General features: G+C 44.0%; 1 protein-coding gene and 1 long non-coding RNA gene across 2 annotated transcripts in view; one reads left to right on the top strand and one right to left on the bottom strand.

The window, feature by feature from the left end:
* The window catches only part of LOC309560037 (complement factor B-like), a 117220-nt gene extending 99215 nt beyond the window's left edge, over positions 1 to 18005 (top strand). The window contains exons 15-18 of the mRNA XM_082263540.1: positions 2726 to 2829; positions 3791 to 3923; positions 14055 to 14104; positions 17817 to 18005. Coding sequence (XP_082119666.1) covers positions 2726 to 2829; positions 3791 to 3923; positions 14055 to 14104; positions 17817 to 17969 — 440 coding nt within the window. The 3' untranslated portion in view covers positions 17970 to 18005. The remainder of the gene's footprint in view (positions 1 to 2725; positions 2830 to 3790; positions 3924 to 14054; positions 14105 to 17816) is intronic.
* The window catches only part of LOC309560041, a 156877-nt gene extending 137802 nt beyond the window's left edge, over positions 1 to 19075 (bottom strand). The window contains exon 1 of the long non-coding RNA XR_014225489.1: positions 18884 to 19075. This is a non-coding gene — a long non-coding RNA (uncharacterized lncRNA). The remainder of the gene's footprint in view (positions 1 to 18883) is intronic.
* Positions 19076 to 19515: the final 440 nt, after the last annotated feature.

The raw sequence follows: 19515 nt of genomic DNA, 5'->3' as shown, positions 1-19515 counted from the left end.
ATTGTTCGACCACCTCAAGGGAGCAACGGTTTTTACCAAGCTTGACCTAAGGGCTGCGTATAACCTTGTAAGGATCAAGGAGGGTGATGAGTGGAAGACAATGTTTAAATAGCAGAACTGGTGGGGATGATGCCCTGCTTCAGTATGTCACAGTAAATGTTGTCATTCATGGTTCCCTTAATGAACTGTAGCTCCCCAGTGCTGGCAGCACTCATGCAGCCCAGACCATGACACTCCCACTACCATGCTTGACACTAGGCAAGACACACTTACTCCTAACCTGGTTGTCACCACACACACTTGAAACCATCTGAACCAAATAAATGTATCTTTGTCTCATGAGACCACAGGACATGATTCCAGTAATCCATGCCCTTAGTCTGCTTGTCTTCAGCAAACTGTTTGCAGACTTTCTTGTACATCATATTTAGAGGAGGCTTCCTTCTGGGGTGACAGCCATGCAGACCAATTTAATGCGTATCCGGCATATGGTCTGAGCACTGACAGAATGACCCCCCCACCCCTTCAAACTCTGCAGCAATGCTGGCAGCAGTCGTACGTCTATTTCCCAAAGACAACCTCTGGATATGACCCTGAGCACGTGCACTCAACATCTTTGGTCGACCATGGCGACGCCTGTTCTGAGTGAAACATGTCCTGTTAAACCGATGTATGGTCTTGGCCACCGTGCTGCAGCTCAGTTTCAGGGTCTTGGCAATCTTCTTATAGCCTAGGCCATCTTTATGTAGGCAGCAATTCTTTTTTTCAAATCCTCAGAGAGTTCATTGCCATGAGGTGCCATGTTGAACTTCCAGTGACCAGTATGAGAGAGTGAGAGCTATAACACCAAATTTAACACACCTGCTGCCTATTCACACCTGAGACCTTGTAACATGACACTGGGGAGAAAAAAAATGGCTAATTGGGCCCAATTTGGACATTTTCACTTAGGGCTGTACTCACTTTTGTTGCCAGCAGTTTAGACATTAATGGTTGTGTTGAGTTATTTTGAGGGGACAGCAAGTAAACACTGTTATAGAAGCTGTAAACTCACTACTTTACATTGTAGCAAAGTGTCATTTCTTCAGTGTTGTCACATGAAAAGATATAATAAAAATGTTACAAAAATTTGAAGGGTGTACTCACTTTTGTGAGATACTGTATCTACATTACAAAAAAAATAATAAATATGCCTGGTAAAAGTATTTCCTCAAGGACAACTAAAGATATCTACCAGAAGGCTTGCCATTTTAGAACATAGGGTGATACCAAATACAAAGATAAACAAGTTGAGTGCTGAACTACCACTAGATATCAGTATACTTTAGAACATTATCAATATAATATAGTTGAATGCACCAGCAGAAAAAAAAATCATAGGTGGGACATAACATATCCTTTCTTCTAGGACAATCAAAGCTTTATTTTGGTGATATTGTCTTGCAAAACTTATTGTGCTTGTTATGCAATCCATAGACAAAGCAAAACAGCTAAAAAATGCACTTTTTTTGTTACAGTGAATAGTGTTAGTGTAAATAAAAAGTATATATTTTTATATTGGTTGTGGAGGGGGAGAGATTGGCTTTACTAATCATTAGTAGTCAAACGGCACCTTCCCCATAGTAGAAATTGTGTAAAGGAAAGGGGGGGGGGGGTTCCAACCTTGTCCGAGTAGGGCAGGGGTGGAACCAAAGGGGATTTAAATGTGCCACATATACAATAAGTTCTTTCCAAATTCAGTCCATATTTAAAAATTGATAAAAAAAGTTTTTATTGAAAAAATATTAAAAATCTTTAATATTTTTTCAATAAAAACTTTTTTATCAATTTTTAAATATGGACTGAATTTGGAAAGAACTTATTGTATATGTGGTACATTTAAATCCCCTTTGGTTCCACCCCTGCCCTACTCGGACAAGGTTGGAACCCCCCCCCCTTTCCTTTACATATATATTTTTATATAATTTGCCCTGTTTAAAATAAATAATTTTTTTGGGGGGACACTAAAAAAAAAAAAAAAAAAAAAATTTAAGTACACAAAAAAAAAGGACAAATATTAATGGTTATAAAAATAGAAAAAATCAGCAGAAAAAAAAGAAAGGGGATAAGGGGCAGAAGGAGGTAATTATGATTGAGCAGACTAAAGTAAGGGGTTAAATAGTAACACATTTTATTAAATTATTTGTCAGGTTGCTTTAATTGACATCATATGCAAATCGAAGATCATCTCTGATCTACAGATGAAAGGAACAGAGTAAATACAAAAGTAACAGTAGTGATACTTTGTATCTCTCTATCTTGCCTATGAGCAGTGTTTATAAAGAGAGTGTCAAGAGGTCTGTTTTACAGAAGTGGCTATAGTAGCTCCTGTATTTACACACAAGTCCAGGCAGAGGTACAGGTTTTTTGGGGCGTTTAGCTACTATTTTTGCAGCGATTTTCGAAAAAGCGCCAATTACCATAGCAATTAAAAAGGGTTGGATTAGGAAATGTTTATCTTATACCTATGTACTCTTGGTAGCACTTTTTTGAAGGTAGAAATTGCTGTTTTTTCTGTAAACCTGTAATTTTTACAGATCGTTTTTCTGGTAATTTTATTTATGAGCGATATTTGTACCTCAAAGTTTTGGCTTTAGATATACTTTAACTCAATCTTATGGTGTTAAAAAACATACAGTACAAACAGTTGTATGGACAAATTTTGTCTTTTTTTTTCCTCCCACAGAAAACTTTCTACTGGCTGGAGATCTGGTGAAAGCATTGTTTATAACAGAGAAAAAGAAAAATGATTTGGAGCAGATGAATGTCCAGATAAAGCAAGGGAACTGGGTATGGAGGACTGCAATCTGTAATCCCACTCTCTAGATCAGTGTTTTTGATATGTTTGCGTCTTTAGACCTGTACACATGATCAGACAATCGGATGACAAATGGCACTTTTGAAGGTAGAAATTGAAACAAAAAAAACAAAAAGCATGGGGTTGCTCCCAAAAATCCATACCAGCTTGCAGCCTGGTGTCCCGGAAGAGGAGGAGGATGAGCCTGCGGCCCCCTTTTCCTGTATCATACCAGGCTACATACCCTCAACACGGGACACCAGTGACAAGGAACCTTGTTCTTATGTTGATTAGGGCAAGTGCCTCCTCCCGACAACCCTGGCACAGCGGTTGAAGTGGTCTGTGGACTGGGGGCTTTTTGGAATCTTGAATCCCCTTTAAAAATAAGGAGCCTCAGATATTGACCCCCCTGTGTGGGACAGGTGTTATTAAAATAATTTATTTTTGACCCCTTCCCACCGATTGCCTCCCGACCCTTTAAGAGTTTTGAAGTTGAGAGGCGGAGGCACGGATTTGGGTTATGTGACCACTGTTATTGTCTGTCACAGTGGTCACATGCTTGGAAAGCTCCTGATTGCAAGTATGCATTGGGAGCTTACTGATCCCCCCCCACCCCGCCCACTACCATGCTGACAGGATGGTAAGTTTTTACACAGGGTCGCAGTTATGCGGCCGCTCGGTGTTAAGGCCCACCCACCAACAGGCTGCACATATGCGTACGGCCGGTGGGAAGAGGGTATAGGAGGCTTCTAGACTCAGATAAGCCGACCTGTATGCAGACCCTTATTTCCCTGTGCAGCCGAGGTTCAGTTCTGCCAATTGACCATTTAGTTTGGCCGATTGCTGAACTTCTGAACAGCCAAAATTCAGTCTGAACTGGCAGCTCATCACTAGTACTCACAAAGGCAGTCAGACTCTCCTCTGTCTGATTTTTTCTCATTCTGTCCTTAACAGAGACAAGGCTGCCTGAAAGATGCAGAGAAAGTGAAGGACTTTAAAGATGTGGTCGATATCAAAGATGTTGTAACTGACAATTTCCTGTGTACTGGAGGAGTAGACCCTGAAGTGGATCCCCAGACCTGCAAAGGTAATCTATAACATTGCTAGGCCAATTTATTTATTGTTTTCGTGCTTGCCTTTCTTCCAAAGAATCTGACAGGACAGTACAAGGGAGCCGCCATTGCTGACTTGGTTTTAAAAGTGCAGTTGTCAGAGCTTTTATCCCGATCCTTAGTCTTTACCCCTCTATGTGTTAAGTCATTGACCTAGAACAAGGATGTGTATACCAGGTGTCAGGATAACTCGTATACACATGCCTTTTTCAACAGTCATGGACCCTGCACTTTAAAAAAAAAAAAAAATACAAGTCAAAAGTGGAAGTTCTCTTATTTCTATCCTAGCAAATTTACTTTTCTTTTAGGAAGACATGGCTGGTTTTACCCACCCCTTTTCCTTGGAGACATCATGAGGGGAAAAAAAGGAATAGAAAGTTGCAAATTCCCAGCAACCTTACAAAGCTGAAATGTCACTTTTGGATGGACCTGAGGCTTAAAAGTATTAAGAGGGCAACTTTCATCATGCTAGGACATGGCTTATGCAGGTCTTAGCAGAAATCTGGAGCTTATGGGGTTGATTTACTAATGGAAAATAGACTGTGTACTTTGCAAAGTGCTGTTGCACTAGTCAAGTTCAGTTGCTCCAGACCTTAGTAAATGAGGTAAAGCTTCACTTTGCAAAGAATGTCCAATCACATGCAAGGGGGGGGAAAAAACAGCATTTTTGCTTGCACATAATTGGATGATGGAGGTCGGTAGAGCTTCTGCTCATTTACTAAGTTCTGGAGCAACTGCACTTTTCAAAGTGCACAGACTATTAGTAAATCAACCCCTATGTGTCTTGCTTTTTCACAGAAGTTCCTTCTTCCTTAAACACATCCCGCCCGCCCTATAGCAGAATGACGGCGGGATTGTGATTGTATTATCCTGACCGGACGTCATATGATAGCGGCAGGATAATACGCTCTGCGCGCCCCCCGTGGGCGCGCAGAGCGGCGATCGTGATGCGAGGTGTCAGTCTGACTCCCTGCATCTCCGATCTCGGTAAAGAGCCTACTGACATAGGCTCTTTACCATGTGACCAGCCGTGTCCAATCACGGCTGGTCACATAGTAAACAGGAGGAGCCATGGATCGGCTTTTCTCAGTACGTGCCTGACAGGCGCGAGTAAAGGAGCGCCGATCGGCGGCTCCCCTGACAGGGGGGGGGTCGGCACTGGTAATCATATCATTGATTGCCAGTGCAGACCCTCAGGGGGGGTGCAACTAGAACCACCAGGGATGCCCACCCATGACCCCAGGGATGCCCACCCATGACCCCAGGGATGCCCACTATGGCCACCAGGGATGGCAATCAGGGCTAAGGGAGCCCCCCATTGCCCTGCCCATCAGTGCTGCCCGCCAGTGCCCTCCCTATCAGTGCTGCCCACCAGTGCCCATCATTGCCATCTATCAGTGTCGCCCATCAGTGCCCATTATTGCCCACCAGTGCCGCCAATCAGTGCCCATCAGTGCCGCCCGTCAGTGCCGATCAGTGCCGCCTATCAGTGCCCATCAGTGCCCACCAGTGATGCCTATCAGTGCCCATTAGTGCCCATCAGTGCCACATATCAGTGCCCATCAGTGCCACCTATCAGTGCCCATAAATTCCGCCTATCAGTGCCCAGCAGTGCCGTCTATCAGTGCCCACCAATGCTGCATATCAGTGCTACCTATCAGTGCCAAATATCAGTGCCTATCAGTGCCGCCTATCAGTGCCGCATATAAGTGCCACCCCATCAGTGCCACCCCATCAGTGCCTCCTCATCAGTGCCTGTCAGTGCAGTCTCATCAGTGCAGGAAAAAAACGTATTTATTTACAAAATTGTATAACATAAACAAAAAACTTTTTTTTTAAAACTTTTCGGTCTTTTTTTATTTGTTTAGCAAAAAGAAAAAAACCCAGAGGTGATCAAATACCACCAAAAGAAAGCTCTATTTGTGGGGGGAAAATGACATAAATTTGGTGTAGGTACAGTGTTGCATGACCGCGCAATTGTCATTCAAAATGCAACAGCGCTAAAAGGGGAAAATGAGCCTGGGCACTAAGGGGGTGAAAGTGTCCTGTATTGAAGTGGTTAAAGTCATTTGACTTCTGGTTTAGCTTTTCTTGTCTGCCATACACAACTGGCCTTATTGTATGAAGCTCGCTAAGTACAGCAACTCATTACAATTCATCTTGTATCATAATTAGTGTTGAGCGAACACGGACTGTATTATTCGTGTTCGTACCGAATAATTGGATTTTTGTTACCCGAACACGGACACGGACACTTTACTGTATGTTCGGGTAAAAATCCGTGTTCGGTCGTTTTATTTCCGGGTTTTGCATGTTTTGGCGCTCTTTTCATGGCGGGCTTTCAACAGCCAATCAACAATCGTTTAACTGGTGTGCCTTAAGCCATCCCAGCCATGCCTGCAAATGTATCAGTAGCTGTGATTGGCCTTCTGAAGCATGTGACCAAGTCTTTATAAGTTCGAGGCAGCCGCAGCGGCGTCATTCTGCTGCTTAGATCAGGGACAGAGCACACATCAACGTGCTGGCTGCTGATTAGGGAAAGACAGGCAGGGAAAACGAATTTGTGTCCGGATAGAATTGAGGGACAGGTCGGAGTGTTTAGGCAGGGCTAGTTGTAGGCATTTTAGGGATAGAGTCTGCTGAATTATAGGGTCAGTGTGTTCTACAAACTACAATCGATATTGCTGTGTGGGGTGGGGTCTGCACTTAATCCTGATCTACGATCTCTTCTCAATCCTGTTAGGGAGAGGCTGCTGCTGCTGAATTTTAGGGAAACTGTGTTCTACAAACTACAATCGATATTGCTGTGTGGTGTGGGATAGGAGATAGGCAGGTGTCAGTGATCCACATCCATTTTTCTGTCTGTGGGCTGCAGTGAACACAATCTTTTTGGGGTGCAGTGAACAAAATCCTTTTAGGGTGCAGTGAACACAATCTTTTTGGGGTGCAGTGAACAAAATCCTTTTTGGGTTGCAGTGAATAACATCCTTTTTGGGGTGCAGTGAACACAATCTTTTTGGGGTGCAGTGAACAAAATCCTTTGTGGGGTGCAGTGAACACAATCTTTTTGGGGTGCAGTGAACAAAATCCTTTTTGGGGTGCAGTGAACAACATCCTTTTTGGGGTGCAGTGAACACAATCTTTGTGGGGTGCAGTGAACACAATCTTTGTTGGGTGCAGTGAACACAATCTTTTTGGGGTGCTGTGAACAAAATCCTTTTTGGGGTGCAGTAAACAACATCCTTTTTGGGGTGCAGTGAACACAATCTTTTTGGGGTGCAGTGAACAAAATCCTTTGTGGGGTGCAGTGAACACAATCTTTGTGGGGTGCAGTGAACACAATCTTTTTGGGGTGCAGTGAACAACATCCTTTTTGGGGTGCAGTGAACAAAATCCTTTGTGGGGTGCAGTGAACACAATCTTTGTGGGGTGCAGTGAACACAATCTTTTTGGGGTGCAGTGAACAAAATCCTTTTTGGGGTGCAGTGAACAACATCCTTTTTGGGGTGCAGTGAACACAATCTTTTTGGGGTGCAGTGAACAAAATCCTTTGTGGGGTGCAGTGAACACAATCTTTTTGGGGTGCAGTGAACAAAATCCTTTTTGGGGTGCAGTGAACAACATCCTTTTTGGGGTGCAGTGAACAACATCCTTTTTGGGTGCAGTGAACACAATCTTTGTGGGGTGCAGTGAACAACATCCTTTTAGGGTGCAGTGAACACAATCTTTGTGGGGTGCAGTGAACAACATCCTTTTAGGGTGCAGTGAACACAATCTTTGTGGGGTACAGTGAACAAAATCCTTTTTGGGGTGTAGTGAACACAATCTTTTTGGGGTGCAGTGAACAAAATCCTTTGTGGGGTGCAGTGAACACAATCTTTGTGGGGTGCAGTGAACACAATCTTTTTGGGGTGCAGTGAACAAAATCCTTTTTGGGGTGCAGTGAACAACATCCTTTTTGGGGTGCAGTGAACACAATCTTTTTAGGGTGCAGTAAACACAATCTTTGTGGGGTGCAGTGAACACAATCTTTGTTGGGTGCAGTGAACACATTTTTTTTAGGGTGCTGTGAACAAAATCCTTTTTGGGGTGCAGTGAACACAATCTTTTTGGGGTGCAGTGAACAAAATCCTTTGTGGGGTGCAGTGAACACAATCTTTGTGGGGTGCAGTGAACAAAATCCTTTTTGGGGTGCAGTGAACAACATCCTTTTTGGGGTGCAGTGAACACAATCTTTTTAGGGTGCAGTAAACACAATCTTTGTGGGGTGCAGTGAACACAATCTTTGTTGGGTGCAGTGAACACATTTTTTTTAGGGTGCAGTAAACAACATCCTTTTTGGGGTGCAGTGAACACAATCTTTTTGGGGTGCAGTGAACAAAATCCTTTGTGGGGTGCAGTGAACACAATCTTTGTGGGGTGCAGTGAACACAATCTTTTTGGGGTGCAGTGAACATCCTTTTTGGGGTGCAGTGAACAAAATCCTTTGTGGGGTGCAGTGAACACAATCTTTGTGGGGTGCAGTGAACACAATCTTTTTGGGGTGCAGTGAACAAAATCCTTTTTGGGGTGCAGTGAACAACATCCTTTTTGGGGTGCAGTGAACACAATCTTTTTGGGGTGCAGTGAACAAAATCCTTTGTGGGGTGCAGTGAACACAATCTTTGTGGGGTGCAGTGAACACAATCTTTTTGGGGTGCAGTGAACAAAATCCTTTTTGGGGTGCAGTGAACAACATCCTTTTTGGGGTGCAGTGAACAACATCCTTTTAGGGTGCAGTGAACACAATCTTTGTGGGGTGCAGTGAACAACATCCTTTTAGGGTGCAGTGAACACAATCTTTGTGGGGTACAGTGAACAAAATCCTTTTTGGGGTGCAGTGAACACAATCTTTTTGGGGTGCAGTGAACAAAATCCTTTGTGGGGTGCAGTGAACACAATCTTTGTGGGGTGCAGTGAACACAATCTTTTTGGGGTGCAGTGAACAACATCCTTTTGGGGTGCAGTGAACAACATCCTTTTAGGGTGCAGTGAACACAATCTTTGTGGGGTACAGTGAACAGAATCTTTGTGGGGTGCAGTGAACACAATCTTTGGGGGGTACAGTGAACACAATCTTTTTGGGGTGCAGTGAACAAAATCCTTTTAGGGTGCAGTGAACACAATCTTTGTGGGGTGCAGTGAACAAAATCCTTTTTGGGGTGCAGTGAACACAATCTTTTTGGGGTGCAGTGAACAAAATCCTTTGTGGGGTGCAGTGAACACAATCTTTGTGGGGTGCAGTGAACACAATCTTTTTGGGGTGCAGTGAACAACATCCTTTTTGGGGTGCAGTGAACAACATCCTTTTAGGGTGCAGTGAATACAATCTTTGTGGGGTGCAGTGAACAACATCCTTTTAGGGTGCAGTGAACACAATCTTTGTGGGGTACAGTGAACAGAATCTTTGTGGGGTGCAGTGAACACAATCTTTGGGGGGTACAGTGAACACAATCTTTTTGGGGTGCAGTGAACAAAATCCTTTTAGGGTGCAGTGAACACAATCTTTGTGGGGTGCAGTGAACAAAATCCTTTTTGGGGTGCAGTGAACACAATCTTTTTGGGGTGCAGTGAACAAAATCCTTTGTGGGGTGCAGTGAACACAATCTTTGTGGGGTGCAGTGAACACAATCTTTTTGGGGTGCAGTGAACAAAATCATTTTTGGGGTGCAGTGAACAACATCCTTTTTGGGGTGCAGTGAACAAAATCCTTTTAGGGTGCAGTGAACACAATCTTTGTGGGGTACAGTGAACACAATCTTTGTGGGGTGCAGTGAACACAATCTTTGTGGGGTACAGTGAACACAATCTCATACTTCTGAAGATTTGAGGGTGCTGCCTGTTCCATACTCCTCCTACTCCTCATCCATCCTTTTAGGGGTACAAACAATAGTAATTGGGGCCTAGTGTGGTGGTGTACGTGTGAGATACATACACTTTTTTTTTGATCATATTTTCTATTCCGCTATTCAATTAAAACCTTTGGGGATCAATTAAATTGCGTGATAGTCTGTGTCGGTACGTGTGAGATCCACCTTTCCAAGTTTTTGGGGTTCATCTCATACTTCTGAAGATTTTAGGGGGCTGCCTGTTCCATACTCCTCCTCCTACTCCTCATCCATCCTTTTAGGGGTACAAACAATAGTAATTGGGGCCTAGTGTGGTGGTGTACGTGTGAGATACATACACTTTTTTTTTTATCATATTTTCTATTCCGCTATTCAATTAAAACCTTTGGGGATCAATTAAATTGCGTGATAGTCTGTGTCGGTACGTGTAAGATCCACCTTTCCAAGTTTTTGGGGTTCATCTCATACTTCTGAAGATTTGAGGGTGCTGCCTGTTCCATACTCCTCCTACTCCTCATCCATCCTTTTAGGGGTACAAACAATAGTAATTGGGGCCTAGTGTGGTGGTGTACGTGTGAGATACATACACTTTTTTTGATCATATTTCCTATTCCGCTATTCAATAAAAACCTTTCGGGGAACAATTAAATTGCGGGATAGTCTGTGTCGGTACGTGTGAGATCCACCTTTCCAAGTTTTTGGGGTTCATCTCATACTTCTGAAGATTTGAGGGTGCTGCCTGTTCCATACTCCTCCTCCTACTCCTCCTACTCCTCATCCATCCTTTTAGGGGTACAAACAATAGTAATTGGGGTCTAGTGTGGTTGTGTACGTGTGAGATACATACACTTTTTTTGATCATGTTTCCTATTCCGCTATTCAATAAAAACCTTTGGGGATCAATTGATATGCGGAATAGTCTGTGTCGGTACGTGTGAGATCCACCTTTCCAAGTTTTTGGGGTTCATCTCATACTTCTGAAGATTTGAGGATGCTGCCTGTTCCATACTCCTCCTACTCCTCATCCATCCTTTTAGGGGTACAAACAATAGTAATTGGGGCCTAGTGTGGTGGTGTACGTGTGAGATACATACACTTTTTTTGATCATATTTCCTATTCCGCTATTCAATAAAAACCTTTTCGGGGAACAATTAAATTGCGGGATAGTCTGTGTCAGTACGTGTGAGATCCACCTTTCCAAGTTTTTGGGGTTCATCTCATACTTCTGAAGATTTGAGGGTGCTGCCTGTTCCATACTCCTCCTACTCCTCATCCATCCTTTTAGAGGTACAAACAATAGTAATTGGGGCCTAGTGTGGTGGTGTACGTGTGAGATACATACACTTTTTTTTGATCATATTTTCTATTCCGCTATTCAATTAAAACCTTTGGGGATCAATTAAATTGCGTGATAGTCTGTGTCGGTACGTGTGAGATCCACCTTTCCAAGTTTTTGGGGTTCATCTTATACTTCTGAAGATTTGAGGGTGCTGCCTGTTCCATACTCCTCCTCCTACTCCTCCTACTCCTCATCCATCCTTTTAGGGGTACAAACAATAGTAATTGGGGCCTAGTGTGGTTGTGTACGTGTGAGATACATACACTTTTTTTGATCATATTTCCTATTTCGCTATTCAATAAAAACCTTTGGGGATCAATTGAATTGCGGGATAGTCTGTGTCGGTACGTGTGAGATCCACCTTTCCAAGTTTTTGGGGTTCATCTCATACTTCTGAAGATTTGAGGGTGCTGCCTGTTCCATACTCCTCCTCCTACTCCTCATCCATCCTTTTAGGGGTACAAACAATAGTAATTGGGGCCTAGTGTGGTGGTGTACGTGTGAGATACATACACTTTTTTTTTTATCATATTTTCTATTCCGCTATTCAATTAAAACCTTTGGGGATCAATTAAATTGCGTGATAGTCTGTGTCGGTACGTGTGAGATCCACCTTTCCAAGTTTTTGGGGTTCATCTCATACTTCTGAAGATTTGAGGGTGCTGCCTGTTCCATACTCCTCCTACTCCTCATTCATCCTTTTAGGGGTACAAACAATAGTAATTGGGGCCTAGTGTGGTGGTGTACGTGTGAGATACATACACTTTTTTTGATCATATTTCCTATTCCGCTATTCAATAAAAACCTTTCGGGGAACAATTAAATTGCGGGATAGTCTGTGTCGGTACGTGTGAGATCCACCTTTCCAAGTTTTTGGGGTTCATCTCATACTTCTGAAGATTTGAGGGTGCTGCCTGTTCCATACTCCTCCTCCTACTCCTCCTACTCCTCATCCATCCTTTTAGGGGTACAAACAATAGTAATTGGGGTCTAGTGTGGTTGTGTACGTGTGAGATACATACACTTTTTTTGATCATGTTTCCTATTCCGCTATTCAATAAAAACCTTTGGGGATCAATTGATATGCGGAATAGTCTGTGTCGGTACGTGTGAGATCCACCTTTCCAAGTTTTTGGGGTTCATCTTATACTTCTGAAGATTTGAGGATGCTGCCTGTTCCATACTCCTCCTACTCCTCATCCATCCTTTTAGGGGTACAAACAATAGTAATTGGGGCCTAGTGTGGTGGTGTACGTGTGAGATACATACACTTTTTTTGATCATATTTCCTATTCCGCTATTCAATAAAAACCTTTTCGGGGAACAATTAAATTGCGGGATAGTCTGTGTCAGTACGTGTGAGATCCACCTTTCCAAGTTTTTGGGGTTCATCTCATACTTCTGAAGATTTGAGGGTGCTGCCTGTTCCATACTCCTCCTCCTACTCCTCCTACTCCTCATCCATCCTTTTAGGGGTACAAACAATAGTAATTGGGGCCTAGTGTGGTTGTGTACGTGTGAGATACATACACTTTTTTTGATCATATTTCCTATTTCGCTATTCAATAAAAACCTTTGGGGATCAATTGAATTGCGGGATAGTCTGTGTCGGTACGTGTGAGATCCACCTTTCCAAGTTTTTGGGGTTCATCTCATACTTCTGAAGATTTGAGGGTGCTGCCTGTTCCATACTTCTCCTACTCCTCATCCATCCTTTTAGGGGTACAAACAATAGTAATTGGGGCCTAGTGTGGTGGTGTACGTGTGAGATACATACACTTTTTTTGATCATATTTCCTATTCCGCTATTCAATAAAAACCTTTTGGGTTTTTCCCCACACAGCGCGAAGGCCGGACAAGGAGGGACAGTTGCCGATGCATGGATGTGTTTATGGGCTTCAGAGACAGCATCCCATGTTGAATTAGGCATGCATGGCTGCACCCTTCCTCCTCTGGGTGCATGCCAAGGCACGGCCCTTAAGGCCCTTCAAAATCCTCAGCACCAAGACCATGATGCTCTTAATCCGGCCCTGGTCCTCCTCCACCGCCGCTTCCACCTACACCGCCCATAGGTGTGCGCAGCCTATTGCATTAGGGTGTGCACCCCAAAGTTGAAATACACATGCATGTGTTTGCCTACATGTACATGGCCCCGATACATTACTCTCCCTGCTGGCAAAGAGAAATAGAGCAGAGCAGGTCCGAGGGAGATCTTTCCCATCTCCTCACTGGCAAACAGAGCGATAATGCTATGTGCCCTAGGTGATTAGGGTGTGCCCAGGTACACCCGGCACACCCTGTGCGCACGCCTATGACACCGCCACATCCACCACCACCTCAACCTCCCTCCTACTCCATATGGGCCTCGTCCTTCAGAGATGAAGAACATTGTTTTATTTTTCTGTTTTTTTTGTTGTTTTAAGTTATTTCCCTATCTACATTTGTTTGCAGAGCACTTGCCATGCTCTTAACTACGTTTTGCTGCCATTTGCAGCACTCTAGCCCTTTCCATTGGTGTTTTAGAGCCATTTTAGTGCCTTAAAGTTCGGGTCCCCATTGACTTCAATGGGGTTCGGTGTCCGGGAAAAGTTCGGCAAAGGTCCGGGACACGGACCCGGACTTTTTTTTAAAGTTCGGCCGAACCCGTCGAACACGGACATCTAGGTGTCCGCTCAACCCTAATCATAATGATTCATTCAGATTCATTGCTTTCAGTCCATCCAAAATGTATGAAGACAAAAGCACATTGACTCTTGCATTTATTATTGGATATGGCAGGCAATGTACCTATTTCAGGCACTATAGTAGTAATAAACTCTTGCTAAGTTGCTAAGCAGAGTGTATCAGTTTATTTATGCTTATTTTTTATCTCTTGCAGGAGATTCTGGTGGTCCTCTTATTAAACAACATAACAAGCGTTACATACAGGTACAGTAAACCCATCTTTTGATTTCGAGGGGTGGATTGCCAGCATAGTTTTGTAACATGTTTTGCTTTACCTTGCCTCACTTTCCAGCAATCAATTATGCATTGCCCATGTATTTTGGTATTTTTATTTTTTATGCCTGCAAAATAATTTTTCTTCCCTCGTGATCCTCCATTAATTGTTCTCATTATAAACCAGTGCAAGCACCATACTTTACCGTTCACCAGAGGCGGGCTGGCCCGGGGGGCAAGGTGGCAATTTCCCCCCGGGCCGGTCTAATCCCCCTCAGAAAAGGCCGCTCAGTTTGGGGTCAGTCCCGCCGTCCGTTGGTATGGTATGTCGCTAGTCAGTGAGTCACAGTAACAGACACGCTGTCACTTCCTGCCCTGGCCCTGCCCTGGAGACCTGGTTGCTAGATCACCGGCCGCTTAGCATCTAGCAACCAGTGACGTAGCGGTCTCCAGAGCAGAGAGGAGAGGAGACCCATCATGCAAAGCACCGTCGGCCGTCCTCCGCGCCGATCACTGGCCCCAGCCGCCCGGCCCCTCCCACCTCCGGCTCCTCCCTCCATCCCATCAACGTGGGGCCGATGCAGAAGAGGTGGCTGGCCTGGCCTAGGAAAATGCAAGTCTGCAACGGGCAACAGCGGCGGGTCAGCGGCAATCCAGATTGATTCTAGTGAAGTTACCTGCTGCGGTGCGGTGGACAGTGTCTGTGAGGTGGTCGGGACTGGAGAAGAGCAGCGGCAGCCAGTGAGTGACAAAAAAAAAAAAGTGACATGTGGACATTTTTTCCCTGTACTTTCCCCTGGCACTGTCACTCGGAGAAGAGCAGCCAGTGAGTGACCAAAAAAAAAAAGTGACATGATGTGGACATTTTTTCCCTGTACTTACCCCCTGGCACTGTATACAGCCTGTATATTGATGTATAGCTGTTCCTGGCACTATATACCTGTCTCATACCTGTATTATACAGGTATGAGACAAGTATTTAGAGCCAGGAGCAGCTATACATCAATATACAGGCTGTATACAGTCCAGTTAAAGAGGTTGTAAACCCTTTTTTTTTTTTTTCTTTTTGACCCTGCAAGAGAGACATAATGAGCTAGTATGCATCGCATACTAGCTCATTATGAAATACTTACCTTAGAATGAGCCCCCGCCGTGCCGCCCGTTTAGCTGGATGACGGGCGACATGTCCAGTCGCCTGTCCTCCAGGATCGCGGCATCCGGCCATCTGATTGGCCGGAGCCGCGGTGACGTCACTCCCGCGCACGAGCGCGGGAGCCGACGGTCACGGCACCGGACTCTGAAGAAATGGCACCAGCGGCCGGTCCTTCAGAGCGCATGCGCCAGTAACGTCACTGGCTGCATGTAAGGTAAATATCTCCTAAACGGTGCATGTTTAGGAGATATTTACAGTACCTATAGGTAAGCCTTATCATAGACTTACCTATAGGTAAAAGTGTCAGAGGAGGGTTTACTTCCTCTTTAAAGAGATATTTACCTGACATGCAGCCAGTGACGTCACTGGCGCATGCGCTCTGAAGGAACGGCCGCTGGTGCCGTTTCTTCAGAGTCCGGTGCCGTGACTGTCGGCTCCCGCGGCTCTGGCCAATCAGATGGCCGGATGCCGCAATCCCAGAAGACGGGTGACTGGACATGTCGCCCGTCATACAGGTAAGCGGGCAGCACGGCGGGGGCTCGTTCTAAGATAAGTATTTCATAATGAGCTAGTATGCGATGCATACTAGCTCATTATGGGTTTCTCTTTCAGGTTGCAGCAAAAAAAAAAAAAATAGTTTCATGGGTTTACAACCTCTTTAAAGGTATTGAGTCCCTGAGGTCCCCTAGGGCTCCCCCTTGTGTCATGGGAGCGTAAGCTGGCCACAAAGGAGGAGGTCACATGTGTAGATCTCAGCCAGTGTTCATGCTGGGACTTGCAGTCCTTTGCTTTTGGGGATGTAATCCCCCCAAAAGTGAAGGACTACAGGTCCCAGCATAAGCCCCTCAGAGCTCAGCATGTGTCACCCACCCCCGATCCCCCAACTAGTGCAGGACTACAGGACCCATTCATCCAGCTTAACCACTTCCAGACCGCCCACCGCATATATAGTGTGGCAGGGCGGCCTGGCTGTGCAAAATCACATACCGATGCGTGATTTTGTGCATGGGTTCTAGGGGACGCGACACAGCGGGAGCCAATCAGCAGGTCACCTGCGATCATGCAGGAGAATGACAGAACGGCGGTCTGCCTTTGTAAACAAGGCAGACGGCTGTTCTGTCACGGGAAGATGGAGATCTGTGTTTCAGCTGAGCTGAAACACAGATCTTTTTATTTTCTCTAGTACATCCATCCCCCACACAGTAAGAAAGCATTCCCTAGGAGCAAACTTAACCCCTTGATCACCCCTAGTGTTAACCCCTTTCCTGCCATCGTCATTTATACAGTAGCAGTGCATTTTTTAGCACTGATCACTGTATTAGTGTCACTGGTCCCCAAAAAGTGTCACTATGTGTCAGATTTGTCCGTCGCAATGTCGCAGTCCCACTAAAAAGCTGGGCATGGATGGTGAGTTGATTCGGTAGTTCAGCGGGCCACTTGACCGGACTTGCCCCCCAGGCTTAAGGCTGCCAGCCCTCCCCTGCCGTTCACCTTTTCTTTTCAATTCCATTTCCCTTTTTCCTGCCCTCCCCTTTGTTTTGAAGGAGCACTGTCAGAGATCCTTTCCTTTCCTTTTTCGATTTATAAGAAAAACTTTTCCTTCCTTGTTTATTGGAGATCTATCTACTAATTTAAAATAATTAGTAGAAGCTGGTTAAAGTTTCTTAATAACAATCCTAACTCTAACCCTTGTTCTAGCTGTAAAGGGACAACTCACTCAAAAGTATATAGAGAGGCTCATGGCCAAGCAGTTGACAGTATTGGCCATTGGCACTTTGCAAAATAAAATTTTTCTTACAATTTTGAAGTTAGTTCCTAGAAGCTAAGAAGTACTTTTAAAAGTTGACATATTCATCAACAGATTTCAGAATGGGAAGAGTTGTATATATGGGAATTGCAGTTGTGGTTCAGAGCCTTAGGCTGCATTCACACTTGAGCGTAGCGTTTTTTACCGCTATTTTACCGCGATTTTTACCGCGATTTTTTCAGGCGTTTTTCATTGACATCTATCAAAAACGCTGGTAATCAGCCCAAAAAGAAGCTCATGTACTTTTTTCAGCTACAGGCGTTTTGCAAAACGCTCAGATGTGAACAGGGGCCATTTAAATGAATGGGGTTTTACTTGTTGGGCATTTTGGAAGTGTTTCTTTTGAGCGTTTTTGGAGCTGAAAACGCCCAGGTGTGAATGGAGCCTAAGGGTGCAACACCAAGCAATCAAAATTTGCTTATATTTTCCTTAAGTTGTTCACCTCTCCTGGCCACCCTTTGGCTAAATTCTCCACGAGAACAGTTGGGTATAGGGGTATGTGAGTCAGAAGACTTACTACACTGTAATTCAGGAAACCCAAAATGATCACAAGTTTTCGTTTTTTTGTGCAATTGCAGTAGCTGTGAATGCAAAGCATACAGCATTTTGCCTCCAAGATCATTTAGCATTTATTTTTTAATGAAATAATCACATGATACAAGAGAGTGGAGCAGCAGGGTGTCTAGTTCCCAGGCATTTTGCAATAACCTTTTGAAATCTAACCCTCTTTTCTGCTTCTACAGGTCGGAGTAATAAGTTGGGGAACAGTGAACAGCTGTAAAGGGTACACAAGGGAACAGGTCCCTGCAGATTCCCGGGACTTCCACGCTGCCGTTATCCCCGGGATGGAGTGGATAGAAGCAATTATAAAAGAGGAACTTATATACCTGAAGTGAATATTTCACGCCTTGTGGCCATAGAAGAACTAATAAGACTCAATGTCGGTTGTGTGACAACTTACTGATATTTCTGCCAAGACTGATATTTCAGCTTTGGATATTGGCCACTATCTTCTTAACGCTCATGGGGACTCTGGCATTTACTCTGTACCCAAGCTTCTTTCATGAGGAGCCCTCACTCTCTTTTTTGGATATTTGCATTATTCTACATTACCCAGAGCATCAGAAGGAGCTAGAATCCATAATAGCATTAGAGGGAGGAGAAAATAAGAAGCCAATGGGTAAAATTACTAGCATCCAGTTATAATTGATATAAATGTTTTGGGAGGGCTTTCCCTAAAATGGACCTATGCGTTTCTGAATACATAACTCTGAGTGATGGTTAAAAAAAAGTTATAGCAAGCTCTGAAATACTTATCTTTCCCTTAAAGTTCTTGTACTTTGGCAGCCAGCTGGTCACATGATCAATGTTGTGGCACTGATCACATGGTTCCTGCTAAAGGTTGATCTATCTAAAAGTTCATCACACAATATGTCCAGTTTAAGAGTTAGGGCTACCAATGAAATCTAATTTATTTCTGGTATATATGGTGACAGTGTTAGACTGAGTGTGACAGCCTCACCAAGGAGATCCAGCACACCAAGGTTTCTACTCAGATCTTATCTCTTTCACTGGTCCTGTTATCCCCACTTCTTTAAATAACATATCAAACTAGCAGCAGACATGATCTGTGCAGATAATCACACTGGAAAATATTCCATTAAAGGTACAGTTAATGTCTTTCCCAAATGCATTGTTTTCTATCTCAAGCTATGATGAAGAGGGTGTTTTTTGTGGACCCCTGAAATGTGTTGGATACAATTTTGATTGTCCCTTTGACCCATACTGTGGAATAAAGTCATATCTGGACCTTTCAGCAGTGGTGTGGTGCTTCAATTCACATTTTTTCTACACTACACTACAAGCCAAGGAGAATTTGGAGATCCTATTGGGTGTTGAAGCTGCCTGCTTGGGAACCATATCACCTACATCAACATTGTTACATTATGGCTGCTTTCACACTACTCCATTGCAAAAACACAGTAAAAATGCATATGCCTTCTTGCTGCATTATTCACCTGTGAAAAATGTGACTCCCGAAATGCAACAAAAACGCAACCTCAGGTGCGTTTTTGATGCGGTTTCCATTTATTTCATTGAGGTTCATTTTTAGTGTTTTTTTTTTTTTTTTTTTTTTCCGCACCAAACATGCATCAAAAATGCAGCACTCACAACTGACTGATGTGAAGAGCTCCCAAGGATTTATTGGTCATGCATTTTTCTTTTGCTTTTGGTAAGGCTGATCAGTGTGAAAGGCCCCTAAGATAGGATAGCAATACCTATAGGATAATCTCATGGGTCCAATGCTATTTTCCACTTTCTTTAAATGACATGTCTGCTCATACTATTTCAGTGAGTAACTGTATCCTCTTAGTACCAGACATGTGGGAACTGTGTGGAAAGGTGAAGTATGGGTAAGCTAGAGGAATCCAACAAGCTACA

Source organism: Pelophylax lessonae, assembly GCF_965119305.1.
Source record: "Pelophylax lessonae genome assembly, chromosome: 7".
In the NCBI taxonomy this organism is placed as follows: Eukaryota; Metazoa; Chordata; class Amphibia; order Anura; family Ranidae; genus Pelophylax; species Pelophylax lessonae.
This window is presented reverse-complemented; position numbering and strand designations above follow the sequence as displayed.